Here is a 27,407-nt window from a genome sequence, read left to right on the forward strand (position 1 = left end):
ACCTCTCTATGGGGGAGATGTGAGGAATGTCAGACCTGGGAATTCAAAGAACTCTATTGGAAATGTGCCAGACATGCAGTGACTTTTAGGACAATAGGTGTTAAGTGGATTTCCTGGGGAGAGATTAATGCAAATTTTCCAATTCTGGTTATGCAAAAACCCAGACTTCGAAGCTGCACTGTCAGGAGTGTCCTGGTCTGTTGATTACCTGTTCTGGAGACGAGAGACCAAAGGTCCAAGATGTACAAAGAATCAGTTTATCTGCCCAGGTGTAGATTAATTTGTAACCCCAAGGGAAAATCCAATCGGATTTGAAGGACTGGCACCGTCTTGAGACCCTGGGTTGGTTTTAGTGGGCAACCTGCGGTAAGCTATTTAGCATGCACATATGTTCTTTATTGTTTTAATATGTTTTTTTTGTAATTGTCATAGCCCATGGTTCTCGAACCTGGGTCTGTAAGGTTTATAGGATCAGTCATGCTCCAACCCTCCATCTGGCAGCCTGCTGATGCTTGCTTACCTACCTGGGAACCATGAAACCCAGCCTAGTTTGAGGCTCCACCCCTACAGTCCAACTGGCAGAGTGCTGGATCAGCTGATTGGCCTGCTCATCTACTTAAGCTAGCAGCATGAACAGGAAACTGTCTGAACAACTGGGTTCCACCCTGTTTTGGACTGGGTGCCTTGTGCTTCCTGCATCCCACATTTGATATCCTGGCATCTGGACCAGCTGTGATTTCTGGCATCTGATTCATGTTCTGACCTCCAGTTTGTCTCCCGCTACTGATCTCCTGGTATCCTGACACAGTTGACTCCTGTCTTGCGGACTCTGGCTCTGACTACTAGGTCTAACCACCTACAACCCAGCAGTGACAGTAATGCTGTTACTTTATGAAAAAAATGTTCTTGCATAGAAGGAGCTGGGTGGTAACTTATACCTGCAGGCAAAACACTGGTCATAGAACTTGGAGAGAAAACAAAGCACAGGAGCTGGCTTTTTCAAGCCATCTGTCTCACTGGGCATATAGGCACGTGGCAATGGTCCACCCTACACACACCCACATCGTAGATCATTTGAAAGTATATTTTATGTATGTTTAGATGCTGTGGAGCTCTCAAGTGGTGTCATAAGCCTGTAGCCAAGGTGAAACAACGATAACCAAAATCAGTTAAGTGTCACATTTTGCTCAGTTCCAGACACACTGCAAACTGACTAGGACCACATTTTTACTGATTGATTTAAACACCTTAATGTGGTGCTTGTTGGTCAGAGCTACCAAATGATAATGTATTAAAAGATTTTTCTATTAGTTTTGCACAGACAAGTATTTTTTAAAAAGAAATGGTGAAGACATGTAGCATGTGACCAAAATGGCAAATATCAATATTTTGCAACACACTAACATGAAATGTGTTCACACTGCATATTCTTAATTGTCAAAGCATCTCACAGGTGATTATAATAGTTTCATATATTTCCAATTGAAATTGGCTGACCAGATCAGTCGCACACAGAAGGCTGTACACCAGTAGCAGTAGATTTTGTGCCCACAGTTTGTACTGGATAATGGGTCGATATAAATTTACATGAATTCCTAATTCCTTGTCATCTGTAAGGTTTTGTACATACAGCGTAGCATCTAGTCTGCCTGGTAGAAGCTTTTCATGTGTAACTGTCTATGTATGCAGTACTAGCCTTTGAAATGGTCTAGAAAATAACTTTTTAATTCAGTGACACTTACGCACAGGTCAGTATTAGTGTTATGGATGACAATACACACATTCATATTAACAATGTGGAAACGCTATTACAGAAAGAAGCATTCTAGCAAGAAGTAGTGAAGACAAACTCCACTAATAAGTCCTTGCCTCTGCACTGAAGGGGGATGAAGAGCATGTTACAGCTCTTACCAACACGTGTCTTCAACAATATGACAAATCCATTTGACCGTGAATCACATCCAGAGGTACTTATCAACATATCTACTCAATTGCATGTAACATCGAATGTCCAACAGTCTCTGGTGAAAAGCGCACATGTTAGCAAAGAAGAAATGGAGAGATCTGGGGCAAATGCTCTTGATTCCGATGGCACACATAGCTTTTGCAGCCCAGTCAGGAAATCTAGCACCAAAAGATTTGCTGACATGGTGTGTAGAGGACCAAATTTAAGCCTGGCAAGGGAGGGACAACTGCAGCAGCTATCAGTTCAAAAGTTCTTTTCCAAAGTCTTGTCCTCAGCAAGATGCAGAGAAGACATTTCAAAGGCAACTGATCTTAGTCACCAAAAATGATCTGTGCCTATCTCCTTCTACCATGTTGATGGAACAATGAGAAGAACAGATAAAGCTAAATTAGGGCAACAGCTGGAAGCTCAAGCTAAAAGAACCATGAGCTAAGAGTGTGCAACAAGGAAACCACAGTGTACATCAGAGATGCCATGGCTGTTATACAAATGATATCTGGAGACAAACACCACATATTTGATAAATTGGCTTCTAAGAATATGAGCAGGTTCTAAATGGATCTGACACAGCTAATTCTGTAATTGAAGTCTTTGACAGATATGAGAACAGTAACGGTGTCAAAACTGCAGAAGGACTGTGTTGGATTGAAGGCTGGATGCAAGGAAAAAAATTGGTTAGTCACCTTGCAGTAACTGTTGTTTTTTGAGATGTGTTGTGCACACATACATTCCACAGTAGGTATACATGCTCCCAGTGCACTCAAGTCAAAGACTTTTAACAGCAGTACCACAAGGCCATGCATGTGACCATGTTCTCATGTGCACTGTCTCCCTCTCCATTCCTTCACACTACTGTAAGCATGACCCAAGTAACAGGGAAGGCAGGAGAGCTGTGGAATATCTATGTGCACAATACGTCTCAAAGAACAACAGTTACTGCAAGGTGAATAAATGCCTTCGAGTGATTGGACACATATACATTCCAGGTAGGTGACTCAACAGCAGTTCCCTTACAGGTAAAGGGACTTCTGATCATCTAAACAGAAACAGTAGCAGCAACTTACCAAATTAGCATTGTCATGAGAGCCTTGTATGATGGCGTAATGAGTAGAAAAGGTATGTACAAATGACCATGTTGCTGCTGTGTACTGGAACTGACACAGGAGGTTAAGAGTTGGTTAGGCCTTTTAAAAATCAAGAAACAAGAGGATGAGAGAAAATGGAAAACCTGTCTATTGGCAGGTGTATTGCCGAAGTAAAAAGCAGATGAACTCCCACAGAATTATTTGAGGGGCCTGATGATTTCAGATGCAGGAGATACCCCACCACATGCATAACCTCAGTCTGAGGGTACTGCAGGGTTGTGCCCAAATAGAAAAATCTCTTCTACTTTGTATTTTCTACTTTGTAATCTACTTCTACTGTGTATTTGGCTCCAGTGGATTCCTTTCTGCTGCTCACCAAAATGGCCCACATCTCTCAGAAGCAGGTTTTCTTATGAGTATTCAACTAGAGATGATCCACACAGTAAGGTGGAGAGATTTGAGATTTGGATGAAGAGATCTGCCCTGCTTCTGTGACAGAAGTTCAGTACTTATTGGTAGAATTGTCGATAAACTGATCAACAGGTGATGTAGATCCATGAACCAAAATTGTCTTGGCCATGTCTGTACAATGTTGATTAATAATATTTGTTCTGCTTGAGCTTCATGAGCACTCTCAGAAGAAAAAGAGCTGGAGGGAACGCATATAGGAACTGACTGGACCAGGGAAGAAGAAAAGTATCTGTGATGGAACACAATCTGTGGCCAGCCCTGAAGAAAAACCTCATGCACTTGTTGTTGAGGTCGGCCATGAACAAGTCTATTACTGCGTACCCTACCAGCAAAAAACTTGGAGGAGAATGTCTTTCCTGATTGACTGCATGTGATGCTTTGTGTAAACCCAGCTAAAGGAGTCTACTAGGAGTGTATTTCTCACTCCTGCAAGGTGAAAAGCCTTCCGGGAAACATTGTGATGAATACACAGATTCCAAAGGAGGAAGCCTCCTGTCACGGTTCAGACAATCTTGCACTTCCTTGTAGTGTTGTCTGTGAGAACTTCCACCACCTGGTTTTGGATGGAGGGAATAAATATCTCACAGGCCCAACAAATAGCTTAGAGTTCTAATACACTTATATCGAGGGAAACCTCCTGAGTTGACCAGGTTTTTCTCCAGGGCCGGCCACAGACCATGTTTCATCACATTTTCTTCTTCCCTGATCCGGTCAGTTCTGGTAAGCATTCTCTCCATCTCTTCTCCTTCTGAGAGTGCTCACAAAGCTGAAGCAGAACAAAGGTCTTGTGTCTGAGGTTGACCAAGATATGGACATATTAGAGAAAGTCCAGAGAAGAGCAACAAAAGTGATTAAAGGTCAAGAAAACATGACCTATGAGGGAAGATTGAAAACAAGGCATTTGTTTAGTCTGGAGAAGAGAAGACCGAGATGGCAACAGTTTTCAAGTACATAAAAGGTTGTTACAAGGAGGAGGGAGAAAAATTGTTCTCCTTAAACTCTGAGGACAGGATAAGAAGCAATGGGCTTACATTGTAGCAAGGGCAGTTTAGGTTGGACATTAGGAAAAACTAGGATCAGGGTGGCTAAGCACTGGAATAAATTGCCTAGGGAGGTTGTAGAATCTCCACAATTGGAGATTTTTAACAGCAGGTTAAACAAACACCTGTCAGGTCTGGCCTAGATAATTCTAGTCCTGCCATGAGCACAGAGGACTGGACTAGATGACCTCTCGAGGTCCCTTCCAGTCCTACGATTCTATGTCTCCCTCATCCTTTGGTGGAGGCTTGTAACCAAAGTCATGGTCTGTTCAAAGAGAAAAACAGAAACCTATTGCACACATTCCTCAGGCCCACTTACCCACACATAAAGTAAAGCACTCGAGCATGTATGCAAATCTGCATGTTCGGATGGTGCGTGGAAGGATGATATACCGAATGAAGCCAAGCTTGCAGATAGCAAAGGTGAAGTCTGGCATGCAGAATTATGTACATTTATGAGACCCAGGAACAGAAGGCTGCTATGCACTGTTGTCATTGGGCTGAAGCTGAGGGCATTGGAAAGGGTGGCTATAGATTGGTGCTTCTCCCTTGACAGATAAGCTATGGCTGTTCCGGCATTAAGCTCTGCTCCTATAAAAAAGTTATGCAGTTACTGGGTTGTAACTGAGATTTCTCCCAATTAATTTCAGATCTAGATGAGAGAATACTTGTCTGATGATTAGGAGCCATATGCTTGATGCTGCCTGGATTGGCTAATCATCCAGGCAAGGAAATATTTGAATGCCCAAATGATAGAGATGGCTGTTACTGCTGACATGCATTTGGTGAAGACCCTCAGGGCTGATGACAAACTGAAAAGGATCACCGTGTATTGGTAGTGGTTGGTGCCTCCCACAAATCAAAGGTACTTGCTGTGGGAGAGATGTATTGCCACATGGATGTATGCATCTTGTAAGGCACCATACCAGTCTCCAGGGAAGGGATAATAGAAGTAAGGGTGACCCTCCTGAACCTGACGTTTTTGATTAAATAGTTCCCGCTTTCTTCAGTCTAGAACGAGATGGAGGACCACAGGGTTTTTTGAGACTGGGAAGTACTGGAAATAGAAGCTTTTTCCTCTGGTAAGGTACTTTCTCTGTTGCTCCCAATTCTAGAAAAGACCACCGCTCTTGAAGGAACACGGTGTCACGAGAGGAGTCCCTGAAAAGGGACAGGGAAGGTGGTTTGGGAAAAGGAATGGAAAGGAACAGGATAACATATCCCTTCTTTACCATGCTGAGTAGCAACTTGTCTGACATGATGTTTTCCCAAGCACAGTAAAAAAAAAAAGGGATAGGTGTGACTCGAAGGGAGGAGATATCATCAGTATGCTGACCTTGATCAAAAAGTCAAAGCAACTGCTTTGAGGTCACAGACGTCTGGTAAGAATGTTCCACCACAGTAGAATATGGCTAGTGATGTCTAGGAAGTTTGATCTCTTCTTAGTGGAATATTGTGGTCTCTGTTGGGAAAAGGGTCTAGAATAATGCTGTGGCCTGAATTGCTTCCTTTTCGTAGCTGGAGTGTAAATGTAGGTTTGACAAGACAGCTCATTAGCAGCTGTTACCACCAGACAATTAGGAACTGAATGAGTAAAGAAATGCTCAAACCCGTTCTGAGGAACCTGGTGCCATCTGTCCACTCACTTGGCGTTGGGAGTAAAGAAGTTTGAGTCTGTCAGAGTCTTTGTTGGTTCTCTTGTTAATAAGAAAGGCAACACTTCCTGAAGTAGGAACCAATATGGCTTTTGGGTCTCTTAATGTCAAAGGAACCATAGTAATTAGATCACTGATACAGATGTTTAGTAAGGGAGCTTACTGCTTCAGAGATCTTGCCAAATTGTGAGAAAATGATGGACAAGCCATAATTTCTGCAGCCAGGAAGTTGGTAGTGGTGCTGTATGACTAGAGCAAGTAAGAAAAGGAGACCCACTGTCATAGATATAAAGGGAAGGGTAAACCCCTTTAAAATCCCTCCTGGCCAGAGGAAAAATCCTCTCACCTGTAAAGGGTTAAGAAGCTAGGATAACCTTGCTGGCACCTGACCAAAATGACCAGTAAGGAGACAAGATACTTTCAAAAGCTGGGGGGAGGGAAAAACAAAGGGTCTGTCTGTGTGATGTTTTTGCCGGGGACAGAACAGGAATGGAGTCTTAGAACTTAGTAAGTAATCTAGCTAGATATGCGTTAGATTATGATTTCTTTAAATGGCTGAGAAATTAAGTTGTGCTGAATAGAATGGATATTCCTGTCTGTGTGTCTTTTTGTAACTTAAGGTTTTGCCTAGACGGATTATCTATGTTTTGAATCTAATTACCCTGTAAGGTATTTACCATCCTGATTTTACAGAGGTGATTCTTTTTATTGTTACTTCTTTTTTACTGTTTCTTCTATTAAAATTCTTCTTGTAAGACCTGAATGCTTTTTTCATTGTTCTTAAGATCCAAGGGTTTGGGTCTGTGGTCACCTATGCAAATTGGTGAGTATTTTTACCAAACGTTCCCCAAGAAGTGGGGTGGAAGGGTTGGGAGGATTTTGCAGGGAAAGACATTTCCAAACAACGCTTTCCTAATAAAATAAACCCAGATAAACGTTTGGTGGTGGCAGTGTAAGTCCAAGGGCAAAGGGTAAAATAGTTTGTACCTTGGGGAAGTTTTAACCTAAGCTGGTAAAAGTAAGCTTATGAGGTTTTTATGCTGGTCCCCACATCTGTACCCTAGAGTTCAGAGTGGGGAAGGAACCTTGACACCCACAGAGACCTGAATTGTTTTGCACCTCAATCTAACCATTGAAAAGGACAAGTCACTGACCAAACTCCCACCTTAGAAGGACAGTTTTGAAGAGCATGTTAAAGATTTAGATAAATGTGCACACAGATAGACCAGATATTGCATTGCCATTGCATCATGGATGGAAAAATATGGATGATCAACTACTTCCTGTATGGTTCAAGGGCCCAATGGCATCTGAGCTTTTACAAGACCTTCTCTGTACATATGCCAGTAGGGGTCACTGCACAATCAGAAGTGTCTGTAATCAGAATAATCTGCCCTGCACAGAACTGTGTACATGTCGAGGCAATGAAGACCATGATAACCCACATACTCTCAACAGAGACGATAATTATGAACAAGAGGATGATGATAATGATTTTGATTAGAAATGTCACCATCACAATTACATTACACCTGTAAAAAATTATTAATAGATGTTTATCCTTTAGGTTGTTGTTGTGATACTTTGAAGTCACAGAGAAATTCAATTTTGTCTTGAAATAATGCACAGAGTTAAAATAACAAACAAAAGCAAATATTTCAGAGTAGCTATTTTAACCTGTTGATGGTGTCACTGTTTATCCCAGTTTCTATGGTAATGGCACCACTTGATAGCCCCACATCATTCCTCATCTTAAAGGTCACATAATACACTTTCAAATGATGTATAATGTGCATAGGTGCAGAGAGGATACCTTAAGTAAACCAAATTGGTGGTGTTTGCCCCTGCCACTAGTAGGCAGAGAGGCCTAGTGAGTGGTGACTGAGATGCAGATTTCCATCCCAGAGGGGTGATGGCTGGGACCCAGAAGTCTAAAGTGGCTGCCCCCTTGCTGGACCTTGGAGGGGGAATACACGTGCAATTGATCTAAAATTGAGACAACCCATCAATCCAGTATGCAGCAGCAAAGGTCCTTGCGGGATAAAAGAGTCCAGAATTGCAGCCCTTCAATATGTTTTTTGACATTGCAGGAAAAGCATATTTAATAAAACACTTCAGTTTTCACAAAGCTAGTAAAAGTAGGACTTACATCACTCTGAAGATCGTAAGTTTTCCTGGCATGTACAACATCATTCTGGTCTGGCAGACATGTCCACTGGTGCAGAGGATGTCTATAATCAACTTCACTAACCAGTTCCTGACACTTCTTGGCAAGTACAATTCCCAGCATATCTACGGGAGTATTATACTTGGTCTTCCATTTCTCAAAATCTTTCTTATACTCTCTGTCACTCTGGATCTTGGCTACATGCATAGACCACACCATCTTCGGATCATCCTGGATGTTGCGGGCTCCCACATGGTGGCCCAGCTGTTTGCGATACCCTGCTTTGTATTTGTACTGTAGGAAAAAAAAAAGTTCAATAAGTAAGATTGGGGAGTGGGGGCTAAGAAAACATCCTATAGCAATTCTCTGGAGGACTGCATCATGAGCTCAGAGTATGGAGGCTTTTATGTGAAGAAGTGTTCTCTTCATAGAGTGTGGTATCTGAGTGCTAAAGCACTCATAGGGCTCCCTGCACTTAAAAAGAAGTTTAGACACAAGACTTCCTTAAACATGTAAGTAATAAGATGTCTTTGAACTAGGTCCTTGGAGTGTTTGGAGAGGAAAACTACAGTTTCCTCTGCCTGAGACATTTGTATCAAAGTTATTTCTAATTCCTTGGTCTGGCTCCCCTGAGGTCAGAATTCAGATTCTCTCTATGAGGTGCCCATCAGTTACTTCCTCACATAACGGCCTCAACCTTGTTAAGATGTTCTTAAACACAAAACGCTTTATTGGCAATTTTACAGAAACAACAAGAAAATTAAAATCCAACAGATAAAAAACAAACACGCCTAGTGAATTTATTGGAAAACATTGTTAAACTAGTACTAAATTTGGTTACTAAGTATCAAAATATTACATATACCTTCAACATAAGACAATATTAGTTTAGCTTGACAGTCTCTAAGAGGAAAAACTTTTCCCTGTCACTGGATAAGCCATTGTACGTGGTCATGGCCATACCAATTTCTCAACTAGCGTTTAGCCTAAAATGCAGTCCAATTTGTTTAATGCTCTTACATAAGTCAGCTAGTTAACAAGGTGAAACACACTTTTTTCCAAAAGCCAGTTTCAATTAAGTGGATTTGTTACTGGAAAAGGTCTGACAGGCAGTACTGGAAGGTTTCACGACAACAAAGAGATTACTTCAGCTAAAAATATTGACTAGCAATTATTATTAAATAAGAGACATTAGTTAGAATCAAAACTGGACAGGATAACTTCATTTGTCACATCCTTCAAACCATCAAACAGAGATCCTCAAATAGACAACAGATACTGGGAGTGGAACCTCGCCACAGGTAAAGTAAGGACAGACCTACAGGAACTGTAGGAAAGATTTTATACCAGTTGCACTCCTATTTATTGTTTGGAAAGTGTGTTACTGGATATATGATTGTGTTGATGAAGAATGCCCTTAACTGTTCATTATGATGTTGAGACATCTGAAGCTGAGAGGAGAAGGGTCCAAGTTTACTTACCTCACTTGCAATATCTCGGGAGGCTTTAGCTGCCCTGATTGGAATGGCATCTACCCGTAGGTCATAGCCTTTCTTCTTGTCCTCTTCCATTGCAAGTCTGTACAGATTCTAAAAAAAAATAAAAAATATTTATTACATTTCAGAAATAATGCACTTTCTTTTCTTTATCTAAATATTCTCACATGCTGCCTTTTAATTTTTAAGCAAGGCATCACCTACCTCACTGTAATTCAATTTGTTCTGCTGTGCCAGTAAAATATCAGGGGTATCTGGCATCATGTGGATACTAGTTTTATCTTTATTCCAAGCTTCTGTATATGAGCGCTGAAAAGCAAACAACAAATGTAATAAGATGTTGGAATCATGAAGACCTCAGTCACTATTCAGGTCAGATATAATTCTCACTGAATAAGCGTGATCAAGATCAAGAATCCTAAGAGTTTCATGCAATCCAGAACAACTGTAACTAAAACTAAAAATAACAACAGAAATTCTCTTGTTTGCACTGACCTAGAGACTCACTCCACAAGTCTGCTCAGTGATTTCAGTGAGACTTTTGCATGACATAATACTCAAGTGGTGAAATCCTGGCTCTGTTTAAGTCAAATGGGAATTTTGCCATTGACTTCAATTGGGCAAGATTTCACCCAGAGTGACTAATATAGTGTGAATCACAATAAATAAAGCAAGCATTACACATAACCAAATGCATTTTTGCCTATATATTTGACAATGACAGTTCAGCTTCAGTTATTTAATACTTCATGATTTGCTGACAAATAACCTGTTAGGTATTTTGGAATTATGATTAAGTCTTTTAAATATGGCAATTCACTATAAACTCTGCCATTTGATCAGAGAGATTGGAAGTAAGGGTATGGATACTACCTTTTGAGAAGATAAAGAAATGCAAATTAGCAAAGATCTATTGAATCTTGAAACTTTCTGGGTAACAAATCACCTGACATTTATATGAATATCTTTGCTAGGTATAACTGGCCAATTTTCTGCACAATCATAATAAATAATTGCACCCCTCCTTGAAAAGGAAATACACAGCCTAGCTCTTTACATGAATTATTTTGTAACAACATAAACCAACATGTAAAAACATAAAGCCAATATCTTATTAAACAACTTTTTCATGTTTCTGATCTTAAACATAAGTAACTATTAAATATATATTTTTAAAATATACCTTAACTATGTGCTAGAAACTCAAAATACAAAACAAAAGTAGTCACTTATAATGGAAATAAATCCCTGACATTCAATGAAAAGGCTATAATATTGTTATGCAAACTTCTTTATTTTCCTTAGAAACCGAAAAGCAAATCTTGAGCATCCAGAAAAATATCATTTTAATTCTAATTGCAAACAAATAGAAAACTCACGTGGTTCATAATTTCAGAATTGTGCTTTGCCAGAACCATTGGTAGAGAATCAAGCAGGCTATTAAATTTGATCGTGTCTGGGTGTTGCCGATAGGTATGGTCACTCAGGATCTGGGTTGCTCTCTTATTCTTCTCATCATCCAGAGAACCAGCTGGGGACCAGCCAACGCCTTTCATCCACTGAAGATCTGATTTATATAAAATCTGAAATTACAGAGGAAGACAAGACAGTTCATTATTTTATTTATTTAGACAACATGAACATTTTTCTTCAATGCAAAGCAGCACCACTTAAAGAGAGCCTCAATGTTTAATCAATATCATATGATAACAGAGGTTATCACCTCACAGTCCTCTGACAGGGCTAGTTCAACACTGAGGGTATATCTGTGCTGCAGTGTAAGCTCAGGGTTCAAACTCAGGCTCAATCCTCCCCCGCCACCGATCTGGTCTACACATAAATTGCACTAAATGAGGACTCGGACCCAGGTCCCAGGACCCCAAGGGAGTGGAGGTTCCAAGCCTGAGTCAAGCCTGGACCCACAGGTCCATCCCTATTGCTTCACATTGTAGACTTGTGCTCTGGGAGTCCACCAAAAGTATCCCACAATCCCATGGGCCACATTTCTTTGTTCTCAGGACAGTCAACTTTGGTGGACAGTCAAGTTTTCCCACAGTGCACCACAAACAAAGGGTTGGAGAGCATATTTTTGAAGGGCACTAGGAAGTCTTGGATATGAGTGGCTGGACTGGGGCCTCCACACCACAGCATAGATGCTAGAACACCAGGTTGGTACCCAGACTTTAAAAATTCCTAATCTGGGGATACAAATGATTGTAAGTTTTCAAGCCCTAAATCAAGAAACCCAAGGTCTGCTAACTCGAGCTGTACAACTCTGGGTTTACGTTACAATGTAGACATGCCCTAACAGTCTCTGAAACCAAGGGTCAATTCTGCCTATACAAGTTACTCCCCAGAAATTTTACTCCAGCTGCTGGAAATTCTGTTTCTGTCAGGATGGAGATTCAGCTACAACTATAAGGAAGACTGCCTAGACATTCAAAGTGCATTTCAGAAATTACAGCCATCTCTTCCTCTGCAAAATGTCACAGTTGAGGTTGCACTTCCCAGCCACTTGAGCTCTTGACATGTCACTTAGACAGCCAAAATAGTAATTATTTACAGTTATGAAATTCAGATGGTCTTGCCCTCACTCTGCTCCATGGTGAGTTCAAATCCCCTGCAAAAAACTTAACTCCAAATTGCTCAAGAAGAGATCAGTACTTAGTAAGTATACAAATAGAAAGCTGCCTGCTGCTAATTGTGAGCTTACTAACCTGTAGAAGAGTTCACTTCTGTTGTCACTGGTCTGAAAATACTCACCAACCCAGTACATAAAAGGTCTTTGCAGGACAAAAGAGTCCAGAAATATAGCCCTTAAATATGTTTTTTGACATTGGAGCAAAAATATACTTAATAAAACACTTCAGGTTACACAAAGCTGGTAAAAGTAGGACTTACATCACTCTGAAGGTCATAAGTTTTCCTGGCATGTACAACATTGTTCTGGTCTGGCAGACATGTCCACTGGTGCAGAGGATGTCTATAATCAATGTCACTGACTAGTTCCTGACACTTCTTGGCAAGTACAACTCCCAGCATATCTACGGGAGTATTATACTTGGTCTTCCATTTCTCAAAATCTTTCTTATACTCCTTGTCACTCTGGATCTTGGCTACATGCATAGACCACACCATCTTCGGATCATCCTGGATGTTGCGGGCTCCCACATGGTGGCCAAGCTGCTTGCGATACCCTTCTTTGTATTTGTACTGTTGGAAAGAAAGAAAAGAATAATTGATGCTTTTTCAGATTCAACCTAGAAATGCTACCTTTGTAAAAACTGTTGGTGAAACTCCTTAGTTATTATAACATACTAAGAACCCAATCCTATGAGGTGATGATTGATTCCTATAAATAGCTGAGTATCCTTAACCCCACTATAGTGCAAGATATAGCTCTTATAATTTCATAGGATAGGGTTCACAGCTTTTGTAAACCCTTCCTCATCTGTGTAGTCCCAATTTATGTGGTGAATTCCACTGCACTTAGTGTGCTTCATTGGGACTATTCACGTACGGGTTTGTGGGATCCAGGTTATACTTAGCAAATAACAGTCCATGTAATGGTTAATTCCAGGTTTGATATGAAATATTAAATCTGAATTCAAACTCTATTTCAGTGAGTAACATTCATCTTCAAACAATTACATGCAACTCCACAGCACAGTCTAAGTCACTGATGGATTATGTCAATTTTCAAATGAAATAAAATGTCAATGTTACCCACAAAATTTCAATAATAAACTGGGTTTAAGTGATATATATAGTAGCAGACTGAAAAAAAACAAACACAATGTATGTTGGATGACTAGCCTTGTATTGAAACATCCAGTGTATGCCTTCTTTTTTTTTTTGAAAGACAGAAAGACCTAATCCCACTGACACCAATAGAAAGACTCCCATTGATTTCAATCAGCACTGATTCAGCCCCATAGGGCTTAACCACACTATCTGTTATTTTAGTTTAGTAAGACTCTTACTTCACTGGAAATGTCTCTGGATGCCTTTGCTGACTTGAGTGATATGGCATCAGGAGGAAGCTCATAGCCTTTCTTCTTCAGTTCTTCATATCCTAACTTGTAGAGTTTCTGTTGAGAAAAGTTTTCAATAATGACTGCAAGCACACTTTGCAGAAAAGTATTCCAATGTTGATGTTTGGAGAGAAAGGAAATGCTATGTATTTTACACCATAATTCAAGAACTGAATTCCTATTTTTCACATTGTGCAGAAAACAAGGGTGAATTTATCAAATGGAGTTGGCTACTACTAATTTTCAATTGCCAATGCATGCTAGCCGAACTATCATGTTTTTAAATTAAAAAGCACATTTCTAGGTCTCTGAGGTGGCTTTCTTGGTGCTAGAAATTAGTCAAAAGTTTTGTGTGCTATTCTTGCTACAGAATATTTTCCACTAAGGGTGGAAATTATTGCATAACTGCAATAGATTGACTGTGGAGAGGTAAATAAAAGTTTTTGGTTGCAACTCATTTGCAACCAATACTGTCATTTACTTTAAATATGTAATCTGATTAATAAACATTGCTGCAGACCACAATGACATGGACTTCTGAGAAGGTCAACAGTGACCCCCCCCATGTGTCTGTTTTCAACCTATCATGACCTCTCCTCTTGAATACTAGTGATAAATCTTTTTGGCATTTCTTTCTTATGTTCCAGGACAAAGGAGAATTTGACAAAAAATGGTACTCTATAATTCTAAAAATTCAACTCACTACAATTAGACATTTTCCCACAACAGGTTGCTAGATTAATTACATTCTATTGGAGAGGTATCTAAGATGTTGATTTGAGCAATAGGGATGAAATGGACATATCTAAAGATAGCAACCTCATACTGCATGCTTTGTTGGTATTTTTCTTGTAATCTAATAGCTGCCATATTGGCTCCCTCCGCATAACAAGTTTACCGGAAAAAGACCATGGGTATGTTAAAGGTTGTAAGAATTCAAGAGTTCCAGAATAAATTCTGAAGGACTTTACTGCAATTTAGACTGCATTCATGAAGTGAATTTTCAAATCATAAGCTCATGGAACACCCAGTGTAGCATGGAATCAACCTTACATCACTTGTATTGATTAAGTTTGCTTTAGCCAAAAGGATTTCAGGAGTGTCAGGCATGACGTGAATGTGAGTCTTGTCCTTGTCCCAAGCTTCTCTGTAAAGTCTCTAGAAGGAGAAACAAACAAAACCAGTATGTCTAATAGAACCTTTGTATAAATAGCAGATTTCATTCAGCTTCACCTTATGTCTTTAACAGCAATACAAAAACCTGTCACACAAGTATAAAGTGTGGGAGATATAAATGGTACTGGATGGATAGTTGAAGAAAATAATGCATTAATCACTTAGAGTTCTATTTAAATACAATTTTTGCATCCCTTTTGTATGTGGAAGGCCAAAGAGTCATCATTATAACAGTCCCATATACAGCATGACTAACTATGGGTAAAGACATTATTTATGCTTAACATTGAACAAGTTCTGTAGAGCAGCCACGATAATCTCCTGAATCACACTTGGGACTTCTTGACAGCTGAACTCAAGATGCCAAATGGGCCCAAAATCACAGAAATCTGACATTTTGCTAAACAGACGGCTATGACCAACAATTGGAAAATTCCTTTTTTAAAGATCTATTAGTCACTGTTGACTCAAATTATATTAATTTTAACATTATATGAGCTTGAAATAAATTACAAGTTCATTTATCTGTTCAATTAAATGTTCAGCCTTCAGAAACTTACATCACTCCTATTTTTGGCATTAGACTTTGCCAAAACTACGTCCATGGCATCAGGGATACTTGTGAATTTAACAGTGTCTGGTGGCTGGCGGTATTTCTTCTCACTCAGGATTTCTGAAGCTTTCTTGTTCTTTTCTGCCTCCAAAGAGCCAGATGGGATCCACCCCAGGCCTTTAAGCCATTGAAGATCTGACTTATATACATTCTGTTAAGGAACCAAAGAAATCAGGGAATGTCATTCTCTTGTCTGCATCAATGAACTGCATTAAAGGATTAACTGGTAATTAATAGAGCTTGTTTAGCTATAATCTGTATTGCTGGAACTACAAGAGGAAATGTCATTTCTGCTCTACAGGGACACCAGATTCCCTTCAATAATGAATATATCTTTCATAAATATAAAAGAAATAGATCAAGTAAAAAGGAAACTTACATCACTCTGTAGTTCATATACTTTCTTAGCTTGGATGATGCTAGTCTGGTCTGACAAACTAGTCCACTGGTGTAGGATCCGTCTGTAGTCTACATCACTAACCAACGACTGGCATTTCTTAGCCAGTAGGAAGCCCAACATATCCACAGGCATGTTAAACTTGGTCTTCCACTTCTCAAAATCTTTCTTGTACTCCCTCTCGCTCTGCATCTTGGCTACATTCATAGACAACACAAGTTTGGGATCATCCTGTAGGCTGCGGAATCCAATGTGATGTCCCAGCTGCTTGCGGTAACCTTCTTTATACTTGTACTAAAATCATAAAGATTGTGGTACTCAAATTAGGGTAAGAATGAGAAAATGGGGAAATAACAGCTTATCAGATACATTCACCAGGATGCCATGTATGCTGGCAGTTAGACTCACAAGCAAACTTGAACTTTTTGCTCTCTTGGATGCTAGAAGCTGAGTAGATCATTATGGTTTCACACTTAGGGGTCTAATATTCCCTTGATGTATGTGCATAACTTTGCTTGATGTTAGTGTCTTAGGAATGCCTCTGCTGCTGAAGGAATTGAGCCTTTGGACTCCGTAGGAAGAGCAGGCTGCACTTCTCTCAGAATGTCTCCTCCACTGCACGAATTACCAACTAACTACAATCTGGAGAGACTGCTTGCTTGGTACTCCCAGGCAGAAACATAATCCAGTGTCTCAAGGGACAAAAGTGAGCACTGGAAAATGTAGGGTCCTGACTATCCAGAATGTTTCCCTAAAAATTAGCAAACATTTGTCCTTATATACAAGCGCTGCACTGAGGTTAGGATATGGAGCAGTGCTGGGCATGTGTCTGCCCTGAGACCTGTTCTACATGGGCAGCTGCATGGTAGATTGACTCAGGGTGGTGGGATGAGTTAGTGGGTCAAAATTTGCTGCTGCTCTAAAAACATAAAGCAGATAGCCCTGGGTACTGCAGGCTGATCCCATGCCAAATAGAAGGCAGACAGCAAGCTTGGGGTCATGGTGCAATGATGTGAGAGCAATCCCTCTCCTACTCTCTCGTCAATGCTAAGAGATTCTGTCCCACTGGTTACACAGGGAGGAAAAGGTCTCTTAGCTCTCTGTCCCTGCCAGCACACCTTCGGAGCACAGGGATGGACCTGGCTCAATGAGGTTTATTAGACTGTGACTGAGTGCATAAAATACATCACAGATCGAATTGAAAATGTCACTTACATCACTTGCAATGTCCCTCGAAGCTTTGGCTGCTTTCACTGAAATGGCTTCAGGTGTGAGGTCATAGCCTTTCTTTAACATTTCTTCCCATCCAAGTTTGTACAGTTTCTAAAATTGAAAACAGATAGTTTTTCCAAAACTCCCCCTGCATCTTTGTAAAAACAATACAAATAGAACACATGTATTTTAACATGCTGGCCCATTGCATAAACATTTCATCCAAGCCCTGACTACTACACTCCATTTTAACTCAGCCCTTACTCAGGTGAAAGCTTTGCCTGAGAAAAGTGCGTGTGAAAATTGAGGGCCAGGTTGTGGCTGAGCCCTGCATGGATGCAAAAAGTGAGAGCACAAAGAGCCCCATTCAGGGAGCAGGCTGCCCTTTCCCTAAGAGCAGAGCTGGCCAGATATGCAGGACAGCATACACTGCACCCCTGCAGGCTGTCCCTCTGTGTGCTGGGGAGCATTTGGAAGCATTGTTTTCCTATAGTTACTGATACTTTCACTGGGGCTATGTGATCAGCACTGTCTAATGCAGGGCTGTGGCTAAACCTACAATAGACCCTCGGGTAAGGACATCAAGATTTGACACTTTAGGGGCAGTATTAGGGATTGTGTCTTTAATACATTATAGGTTTTTTTCACAAGTGCTTACTAGATTACAAATAATCTGTTTGTAGGGCTTGTTCTTACATAAGGAATCATTAATATTTAGAGATTAGTTCATTCCCTTTGTCACTCTACCGAACTAAATGATATTACAACAGGAAAGAATTTGATCCCCATCTATCATACCAATTTAAAAATCAGAGTTCAGTTAGTTCTTTCTTTGCGAGGCTAACAGAACTGGATGCACCCTGAGAATGAAACAGTCCAAAAGCAAGGATGAGACACGCAAAATATACTTTGTTCAGTTTAGTTTTGATTATTTATCCTAAAGTTTCATAACACACGAGTATGTTCTGTATTGTTGGATAATTTGTAAAAACTAACAGGCCAATGTCCTCAGCTGATGTCCACTGTCATGTGGCGCTCCATCTAAGAGAACATACGCTGATTTACCCCAGCTGAGGATCAGGTCCAAGAAACCTGAGTAATGTGAGACTTCATTCTCTATCTTGCATACTTCTATGCAAGTCCCCAGTATCATAATGCCTCAAAATCTTTAATGTATTTATCTTCACAACACCCCAGTAAGGTAGGAAAGTGCTATTATCCCCATTTTACATAGAGGGAAATGAGGTGGACAGGCTAATTGAGATGTCCAAAACCACACAGAAAGTCTGTGATGGGGCAGAGATTTGAACCCAGGCTTCCCAACTTCTAGTCTAGTGCCCTAAACACCAGATCAACCTTCCTCACTCACTAATACTTTGCTGGGAAGTTTGGCCACTGGAGTGGAACTGAAGTAACTACCAATATTGGGTATGGATTTGCAAATTTCCTATTAATGAGGATGTACTGTAGCTCTAAAAAAGGCAATCCAGTTGAACTATGCACATATAATTTAAACACTTGGCACTTGGAGGTAATAGACCTGCCTCTAACCATCCATAGAAAGCAAAAACAAATTAGTTTATGAAAAATCTCTAGCACAGACTGTCACTATCCTATATTTAGAAGGAAAATTAAGAAAGACAGTCTGAAAGAAAGGTGGAAACAACTGTAAATGCTTCGTATTCTATGTGCCTGTTATATTTTGACTCAGCAGAGAAGGAGAGAGACAGACACAAAGGGAGCTGAAAGAAACACAGCTGTCTGCTACAGAGATTTTATTGTTCTGGCAGTAAAACTGAAACCAACACTAAGGTGAGGCTTTGCACTGGGAATGCTAAACATTAAAAGAGGCAGAACATCACATTCTCCACCCTACTTTAAAAAACTTCCCAAATTTATATACATCATCATTTACATGGCTAACATGAAATACTATATAACCTAAATAAAAGTTACGGGTGGACTACCACAGACTCTCAAATTGCAAGGGATTACTCTGCTCTGGAATAATAACTCACTAACTAAACAATATATAACTTCAGGCATACAACTGTTTTTCACACTCTCTTGGGATAATATGGTTACAAGGGTGTTGCAGTGCCCTTGACAACAGGAACAGTTCGGGGTAAGGAATCAGCTGGATCTGGTACCAAAGTTTCTTCCACCAAACTGTTGGCATTAGGAGTTGTAATGGAAGGAGGTTTGAAAGGAGGAACAGAAAGTCCTACTGGAACATCTCCAGACTTCAGTACTTGTCAAGGCTGCAACTGATCCATAGATCATTTCCATAAAATACCACCAGACAGTTTTACCACATACAAAACAAGTCCTGTGCATTTTACAAGTTCTCCAGATACACATTTCACTCCACAACTGTAGTTGTCAGTCCACACTGTGTCTCCTACTTGAAAAAAAATGATGAGTCTCACATCATTAATCAATTTGCATTCATTGGGATTTGGCTACACAGGAGGCAACATCAGGATGTAGCAGGTCCCAACAGGTACACAAAGATCACTTCCAGAAAAGAGTTGCAGTTGACTTCTGGGTAGTAGCACATGTTGTGTTCCTGTAGACAAGGAAGAAATTGTCCAGTTTCTGCTGATGACTCTAAATAGACTTGTTAGCTCTTAAGCAGGCTTTACATGACTGTAAAACCAGTCTGCAAGTCCATTTGTAGCAGGATGCAATGGAGCAGAACATATGTGCTGAATTCCATTTGAAGCTAGGAACCTCTGAAATTCTTCAGAGCAAAATTGAAGTCTGTTGTCAATCACCAACTGTTCTAGTAAGCCAAATTGGCTAAACATCCAGAGATGTCCAATGGGTTTGGTAGCTGTGGTAGAAATCATTCTAAAAATCTCTGGCCAGTTTGAATAGGCATTGACTGTGACTAAAGGTCTGGCAAAGTCCATGAGAATATGTGTCCAATGAGTCTGAGGCTCATGAGTTTACACCAAAGGTGTAAACAAGCTGGGCCAGGATCATGCTGAATTTACTGACACGTACTATAGCACTTCTCTTTCCTCTCAATATCTTTGTCATCAAACCTTCACTCATACAATGCCAAAAATCACAAAGAGCTTCGAAAACCAGAGAGTGAAGTGATTCCGGAATGATCACTCTTATTCTGCATAAGATGCAGTTGTGATTCAGATATAAAACTGGGGATTCTTATGATCTAACACTGTTCCTTGTAATACCATTCCCTTCACAAGAGAAAGCACATCATCCTTTAGCGGATTTGTGTTGATATCTGTGCTAGTGATGGGTAACCTCTCCATCAAATTGAGATAAAACATTTCATCTGATGTTTCTTTGGGCTAATGGGAGCTTAGGCATGGCAGCCCATCAGCATTCCCATGCTGAGCTCCTTTACAGAACTGAATAGTATAGGAATGAGCTGAAAGTAGCAATGACCACCGTTGCATCCGAGCAGCAACTAATGATGGAATTCCATGTTTAGGTGCAAAAATTGAAGGTGACAGGAGATGATCCATCAGCAAGGTAAAAATATCTACCAAACAGATAGATATGGAACTTCCGAATTCTGAAGATAATGCTAAGAGCTTCTTGCTCTATTTGTACATAGTTCTTCTCAAGCATAGTAAGCGATAGTGAAGCAAAGGCAATTGGTTTCTCCATGCCATCAGGAAAAATATAGGGAAAGAACTCATATACTCCAGACAGTGAAGCATTACAAGCCAATTGCAATAATAGTGAGGCATCAAAGTGAGTAAGAACTTCACCTAATTCAACAGTTTCTTAGCTTCCTTAAACACACACACACACAGAGTCCACTTCCATTTTTTCTTTGCTTGTAACACTTCATGTAAAGGTGCCAATACTGTCACCAGATTAGGCAGATTAATAGTTAAGCAGCCCTAAGAATGAATGTAACTGTGACACATTCTCTGGAGTGGTGCGTGAAAAACCACCTTCTCTTTCTCTGGTGATTCCTTAAGCCTGTGGTATCAATTGCTTGTCCAAGGTATTCAACTGAAGGTTTGAAAACTCACATTTGTCTTGACATACTCTCAGTCCATGGCCTTCCAAACACTGCAAGACAACATCCAAATTTTGAACATGATTCTCCGGATCCTTTCATGTAACAAGGGTGTCATCCAAATAGCACTGAACTTTGTTTAGTCCCTTCAGAATCTCATCGATAGCTTTCTGGGATAGGACAAGTATCAGTGTGCTACTGAAAGGCAACCTGTTACAACAAAATAAGCCTTTTTGCATGTTGATTGTGAGATATTTGAGAGATGTTGGATCAATCTCTATTTGTAGGTATGCATTGAGCAAATCCAATTTACTGAAACACAGTCCTCCACTAAGAATAGAAAACAAATCTTCAATACAAGGTTGTGGACTGGTCTGAACATGAAACTGATAAGACTCCAGTGTTCACTAAATGTTCCATATCAGCTTCTACCAGAGACTTCAGAGTATAAGGCACAACTCTGGGCTTGCAATATTTTGGCTGTCTATCAGACTTAATAGTGAGCTTCACTGACACATTGCTCATCTGTCCAAGGTCTTGTTCAAAGACTTTGGAGTGTCTGTCCAGTATTTCTTGAAGACTCTGAGGTGCTTTCATGATAACCTTGATCTCAGTCCAATTTTCCTTAAGCGTCTCAAGCCAAGATCTGCCAAATAATGGTGATAACTTTCCTTTGATTACATATAAGAGTAAAAAAACTGATTGTCCATCTAGTTTAACTGTCACCTGGAATAACCCTTCTATTACCAACTTTTCTCCAGCATAAGGCTTCAAAACCGTGGTGGTTTCTTCCAGAGGAGCATGTGACAATATCTGGTGATAGGCAGATGCAGAAATCAGTGAGATGGCAGCTCTAGTTTCAAGTTCCATTCTTGCAGGAACACCTTCAATCAAGGGAGTAACCAAGATGCCATTTTTTACTCCAGCTTCTGATAACATGTGTAGGGCTAGGTCTTGATCAGTGTCACTAGAACTCTTGTCTTTATCCACATTATGAATTTCCAACTTCTGTCCTTTCTGAGGTTCAATCTTCACAGGTGTCTTCTTAGATTGAAGGTTACTCTGGGTTGCCAGTCATTGAACTGTGCAACAGGCCATGGCAATTTGTCCTTTCTTCTGGCACTTCCTGCAGGTAACCAGGCATGTTCACAATCCTTCTCAGTGTGTGTAGTTTGTGCACAATGGCCACATGTAAATTTCTTATATTCCCATGGTCCTTTGTCTTGCCAATGCAGGACGTGATCATCTTGGTTCACACTGAAGTCCAGAGAATCCTTCTCTGCAGTATCCATGACAATAGCTACTTCAACAGCCTTTTTGAAGGTAAGTGCTGACATAGACACTAACTTTTTCTGGATCTCATCATTACAGAATCCAGAGACAAACTGGTCACACAGGGCATCAAACTGACAATACCCCAACAACTTCGTCAGAGCAGCAGCAAACTGTGCTCTCAATTCTCCACTTCTCTGATGTCACTGATGGAACTGGTATTATTCTGCTATCATCAACGGGATAGGAGAAAAGTGTTCCTGTTGCAGCATATGTGGAAGTTCCAGGCCCTGTTGGACACAACAGGTGATGCAGCAGTCTATATGCCTTTGGACCCATCACTGTCAGCAAGTTTGAAACCGTTTGTCTGTCTGGAATGGTGTTGCAAGCAATAAATTGCTCAAAACATTCAAGGTACATTCATGATTTGTGGTTTTCATCAGACTCACCAACATTGCCCAGAAAAGTTGCCATTTTACTCTGATCTACTGTTGCACTTCATGCCTTCTGGACATCCTCTCTGCCACAGTGAAATTCCCCCTTTTCTAAACTGTGCACTATCTGCCCTTGATTTCCCTTTACTCGCTGTGTGCTTACTGTAGAACGCAGACTTCTTCCTTTCAGCTCCCTCTGCTGGCTGAAGACCCTCAGTGCAGGCTAAAGCCTTCTTGCACGTGGTAAGCCAAAATGGCTGCTTGCATTCCCGTCACTGCTCTGTTTGGACAGCTCAAGCAGTAACTGCAACCCAGATCCTTTGTTCTGTCTTTATTTGCCTACTTCCCTCTCTCTAGCTAGCTGGCTCACACTGCCCCAGCACCAAAAAGCAGCAGTCGGTCATCTGGTCCCTCCAGGTGAACTTTTCCCATTTTATACGTATATTATCTGCTATTTCTTCTTCAGGCAGTGGGAACAGAGGATATTCATGGGATATAAATTCCTCATTGCCAGTATGTTATATTTGAACCCAGTAGAGAGGGAGACAGACAGACAGACACAAAGGGAGCTGATAGAAACACAGCAGTTTGCTGTGGAGACTTTATTGTTCTGGCAGCAAAACTGAAATCAGCATGAAGGTGAGGTTTTGCACAGAGGAGTGCTCAAACATTTCAAGGGACAGACTATCACAGTGCCCAGTGGGTCCATGATGATGGGTTGAGAAACCTGCACATAGTGGGTTTGGAATTTTAGAACAAGGAATTTGTAACCTGCTCTGACTGAGGCCATGAAGGAACCGGTACATCTCTGTGGGAGGTATAAAGAATGCAGTAAGCCTTTTTCTGAGTTCACCTTGCTGAACAGGGTGAATATTTATGTTTAGCAAGAGGTTTAGGATTAAATTTTCAGAAGCTCTTAAGTGACGTAGGAGTCCAAGTCCCATCTATTTTTCATTTTCCTCTAGTTCATAACAAATATTTACCCTTAAATAACAGGTCACCTTTTATTGAGGAAAACAGAATGAATATATTCAAAAACGAACTATAAAGTATTTTAAAACTCTTTACCTGACTGTAATTTGCCATGTTCTGTCTGGCCTGTAGAATATCAGGTGTATCTGGCATCACATGAAGCTGAAGTTTATCCTTCTCCCAAGCTTGAGTGTACATATGCTACAGGAAAAAAAGAGTACCAGATATGCTAATATGAATGATAGATAGAGCTCTCTGTGTGTACTTTGTTTATGGACCGAGAAAGAGAGAGGGAGTTGCTGATTATATATATTTTTACTGACTTAATCCATAATTCAAGTGAATTAGGATCCATTCTTGCTCCCACTGAGGTCAGTTCATCAGGCCCTTAGTGAGCATTTCTCGCAATGACTATCAGCCTGTTCCACAGTCATTTGTTTAAAGACAGTGTTTCTCCTTAGTAAAGAGGGCAGGATGAGACCCATACTGGCTAGACTTCTGAATGCTGTTATGGAAGCTTATAGTTCCCCTCCGACACCTCAGAATTAGAAATTAACATTTCTATCATGCCAGTGAGAATAACTGAGACTGTACAAGTAACAATGGCATGATCTAACCCTGAGAAAAATGGGAGAAGGAACTATTTAGCCAGTAATTGGGTGCTTGGATCTGGTAAAAGAAATCTGAAAATGGCTTGTTCTCTCACACCTTAAAAAGAAATTAATTATCTTGGCAAAGCAAGTTTGCCAGGGAGGCATGTGTTTTAAGCAATGTTGGAGAGAGGCAGAGATACTGAATTACACAGTGATCGTTTACATACACAACTTTCACTCACCTGATTCATCACATCTGCATTGTGTTTTGCTAGCACCATGTCCATGGAGTCACTCTGTTTTGTGAAGGGGAAAAGGCTTGGGTGCTGGCGGTAATTCCTGTCACTTGCAATTTCTGTGGCTTTCTTAGATTTCTCCACATCCAGAGAACCAGCAGGGCTCCAACCAAGTCCTTTATACCATTCATTGTAGTCCTCTTTGTACTTATTCTGTAAAACAGAAGACAAAAAGGAAAACCACATTTTACAAACTTCAGCAACTGAAAAATGCTTGTTTCAAAAAAAAAATCTTCATACACAACTGAAAAAACAGTATAGACAGTAGCCAATTCACAACAAAAAACAGTAACTTACATTACTTTGAATCCGATTCATGTTTCTGGTCAGTTCCACATTAACTGCATCTGGTAGGAGGATATATTTGTGGATCAGGTGTTTGTAGTTAGAGTTGGTTATATTACCTTGTGCCTCCTTCGCTGCCTTGATACTTAATGTATCAGCAGGTGTATGGTAACTGGTCTTGCTGGTCTCATAGGCTTTCCTGTACTCACGATCAGACTGCATCTTAGCCACTTGCATAAAATGGACTAGTTTGGGATCATCCTGGAGGCTGCGGAAGCCTACAAGTTTCCCCTTATCCATTTCATAACCTAATTTATATTTGTACTGTGAAGAAAACAAAACAAAAGGCCTTAAAACCACCTTGCCTATAACAAATCAAACTGAGAAAATAATTAATCAACCTTTCCTCTGAGAAAAATCCTTGTCCATTAGACATATGCTATTTAAACATCACTGGGGCAAACACAGCACTCGTAGCGTTTTCTACTTAATCTGATGCTAATCCTTGAAAAAACTCAGGGGTCCTACCTCTTTGATCTTTATGAGGGACATTTTAAAAAGAATTATCCTAAACATCTTTTCCATGAAAAGGAATGTTTCTTCATAATGACCTGCAGTGCCTCAGGTAGCATCTGAGGGCAGCTGTTATTGAATCTCACTGTCATGGCATCACATAATATGAGAAGATAGAGATTGATAAGAAACGAAGGAAGTTCCAATTTGCAGGAGGCATCCCTTTGAAAAATATTTGGATTTTATTATACTAACACTTTGAGCTCAGGTCTGGAGTTTGGCCCAAGTTTGAAGATCAAATGACCTCTGTGGTTATGTTTAGTTCCAAGACTGAACAATTGTTTTTAAACTTAGAAGCTGCTTCCCACTGTTTCTGAGTTTTGTTTTCTTAATAACGGTGTAATGGATTAAAGCCTTAAACCCAAACTAAGTCCATACTCAAGCAACACTCCCATTGGCCTAAATCCTAGTCAGCAGAGTGCACAGGCCCAGTATCAGGCTCTGATCTGCGCTGCTGAGCTCCTTGGAGAGGGTTTGGGAGGGAGGAAACCTCCTCCCAGGCTATGAAGCAGCTGCAGATCCACTCTGCAGTGTCTATTACAACTCTGAGGCTGTGGGGAAGAACTTGAGGATCAACAAAGCATCAGCTCCTTAAGCCTTCCCCTTCCCCTCTTCCATAGGCTAATTTTGTCCTTGTTAGACCCAAAGCCTGAATAGTGGTATTCAGGGAACCTCTGTGAGGACCCTGAGTTCTGTGCTCCCACCCCACCTTTGCACAGTGAAACCCTGTACTGGTTTTCTCTGTAGGATTTGCCCCCCTGACTTCAGTGCAAATGTCACCTAAACAGAGACTTGGAACAGCTGAGTAATCAGGTCCTACCATTGTAGTATTAGCAGCAAACATAATTTATTACAAAGTGCCTTTTGTTGCATTCAGATATTGGTGAGGCTAACATCTGAACTCCATAATGCAGCAATTAAGGAGTAACACATGTATATCTAAACTAAAGCATACAGCTACTATATACAATGTCACCTTTAAAAAGTGCCCCAGCAAAGTCACTTTGACAAACAACTTGTACTATACAGGTAAAATTGGTTTTCTGAATGAGAGCCATGCTAGACTGACTCCTTATGTATCTCCCTATCTTCCTAATGAAGCAATTGCTCTTTGATCACTGTGAGCCAATTTAATGTCACAAAAGCTATACTTATTAAACACATTTATAAACAATATAAAAAATAAAGAGAATTCATAACATCAGCATCCAAAATGGAATCAAGTCGATAAATGAATGCTTCATAATATTTGACAATAGACAGTTTCCTCTTTTAAAAACTCACATCACTAGCAATGTCTCTGGAAGCTTTGGCAGCTTTAATGGAGATAGCATCAGCTCTGAGGTCATACCCTTTCCTTCTAGACTCTTCTAAGGAATGCTTGTACATTTTCTGTGAATTGGAAAAAAAAGAGAATGTTCCTTTTTTAAAATGCACTAATGCATATAAAAACAGAATAAATTATGCCATATATGTGATCATTTGAAACAAGGACTTTTCAGTAGCACTGTTCTGTCCTCATATATTTAACTCTCATACAACAAGTGTCTTAAGGCATTCAGGCACTCAAAGCGGCAATATTTCAAAGTTAAGCGCAGAGTGTTTGCATCTCTAAGTGTCTGATTTGTACCTGCAGCTAGCTAACTAGAAGGGCAAAAGACCCT

General features: G+C 40.3%; 1 protein-coding gene across 1 annotated transcript in view; it reads right to left on the reverse strand.

Annotated features, from left to right (window-relative positions):
• The window catches only part of NEB (nebulin), a 194,842-nt gene that overhangs the window by 115,844 nt on the left and 51,591 nt on the right, over nucleotides 1-27,407 (reverse strand). Inside the window, exons 39-52 of the mRNA XM_073306879.2 lie at nucleotides 27,028-27,135; nucleotides 25,183-25,494; nucleotides 24,832-25,038; nucleotides 24,093-24,197; nucleotides 17,316-17,423; nucleotides 16,083-16,394; nucleotides 15,651-15,854; nucleotides 14,968-15,072; nucleotides 13,864-13,971; nucleotides 12,782-13,093; nucleotides 11,260-11,463; nucleotides 10,085-10,189; nucleotides 9,866-9,973; nucleotides 8,367-8,678 (exon numbers count right to left, since the gene is read on the reverse strand). Coding sequence (XP_073162980.2) covers nucleotides 8,367-8,678; nucleotides 9,866-9,973; nucleotides 10,085-10,189; nucleotides 11,260-11,463; nucleotides 12,782-13,093; nucleotides 13,864-13,971; nucleotides 14,968-15,072; nucleotides 15,651-15,854; nucleotides 16,083-16,394; nucleotides 17,316-17,423; nucleotides 24,093-24,197; nucleotides 24,832-25,038; nucleotides 25,183-25,494; nucleotides 27,028-27,135 — 2,610 coding nt within the window. The remainder of the gene's footprint in view (nucleotides 1-8,366; nucleotides 8,679-9,865; nucleotides 9,974-10,084; nucleotides 10,190-11,259; nucleotides 11,464-12,781; nucleotides 13,094-13,863; nucleotides 13,972-14,967; nucleotides 15,073-15,650; nucleotides 15,855-16,082; nucleotides 16,395-17,315; nucleotides 17,424-24,092; nucleotides 24,198-24,831; nucleotides 25,039-25,182; nucleotides 25,495-27,027; nucleotides 27,136-27,407) is intronic.

Source organism: Lepidochelys kempii, chromosome 11 (genome assembly GCF_965140285.1).
Source record: "Lepidochelys kempii isolate rLepKem1 chromosome 11, rLepKem1.hap1, whole genome shotgun sequence".
NCBI lineage: Eukaryota > Metazoa > Chordata > Testudines > Cheloniidae > Lepidochelys > Lepidochelys kempii.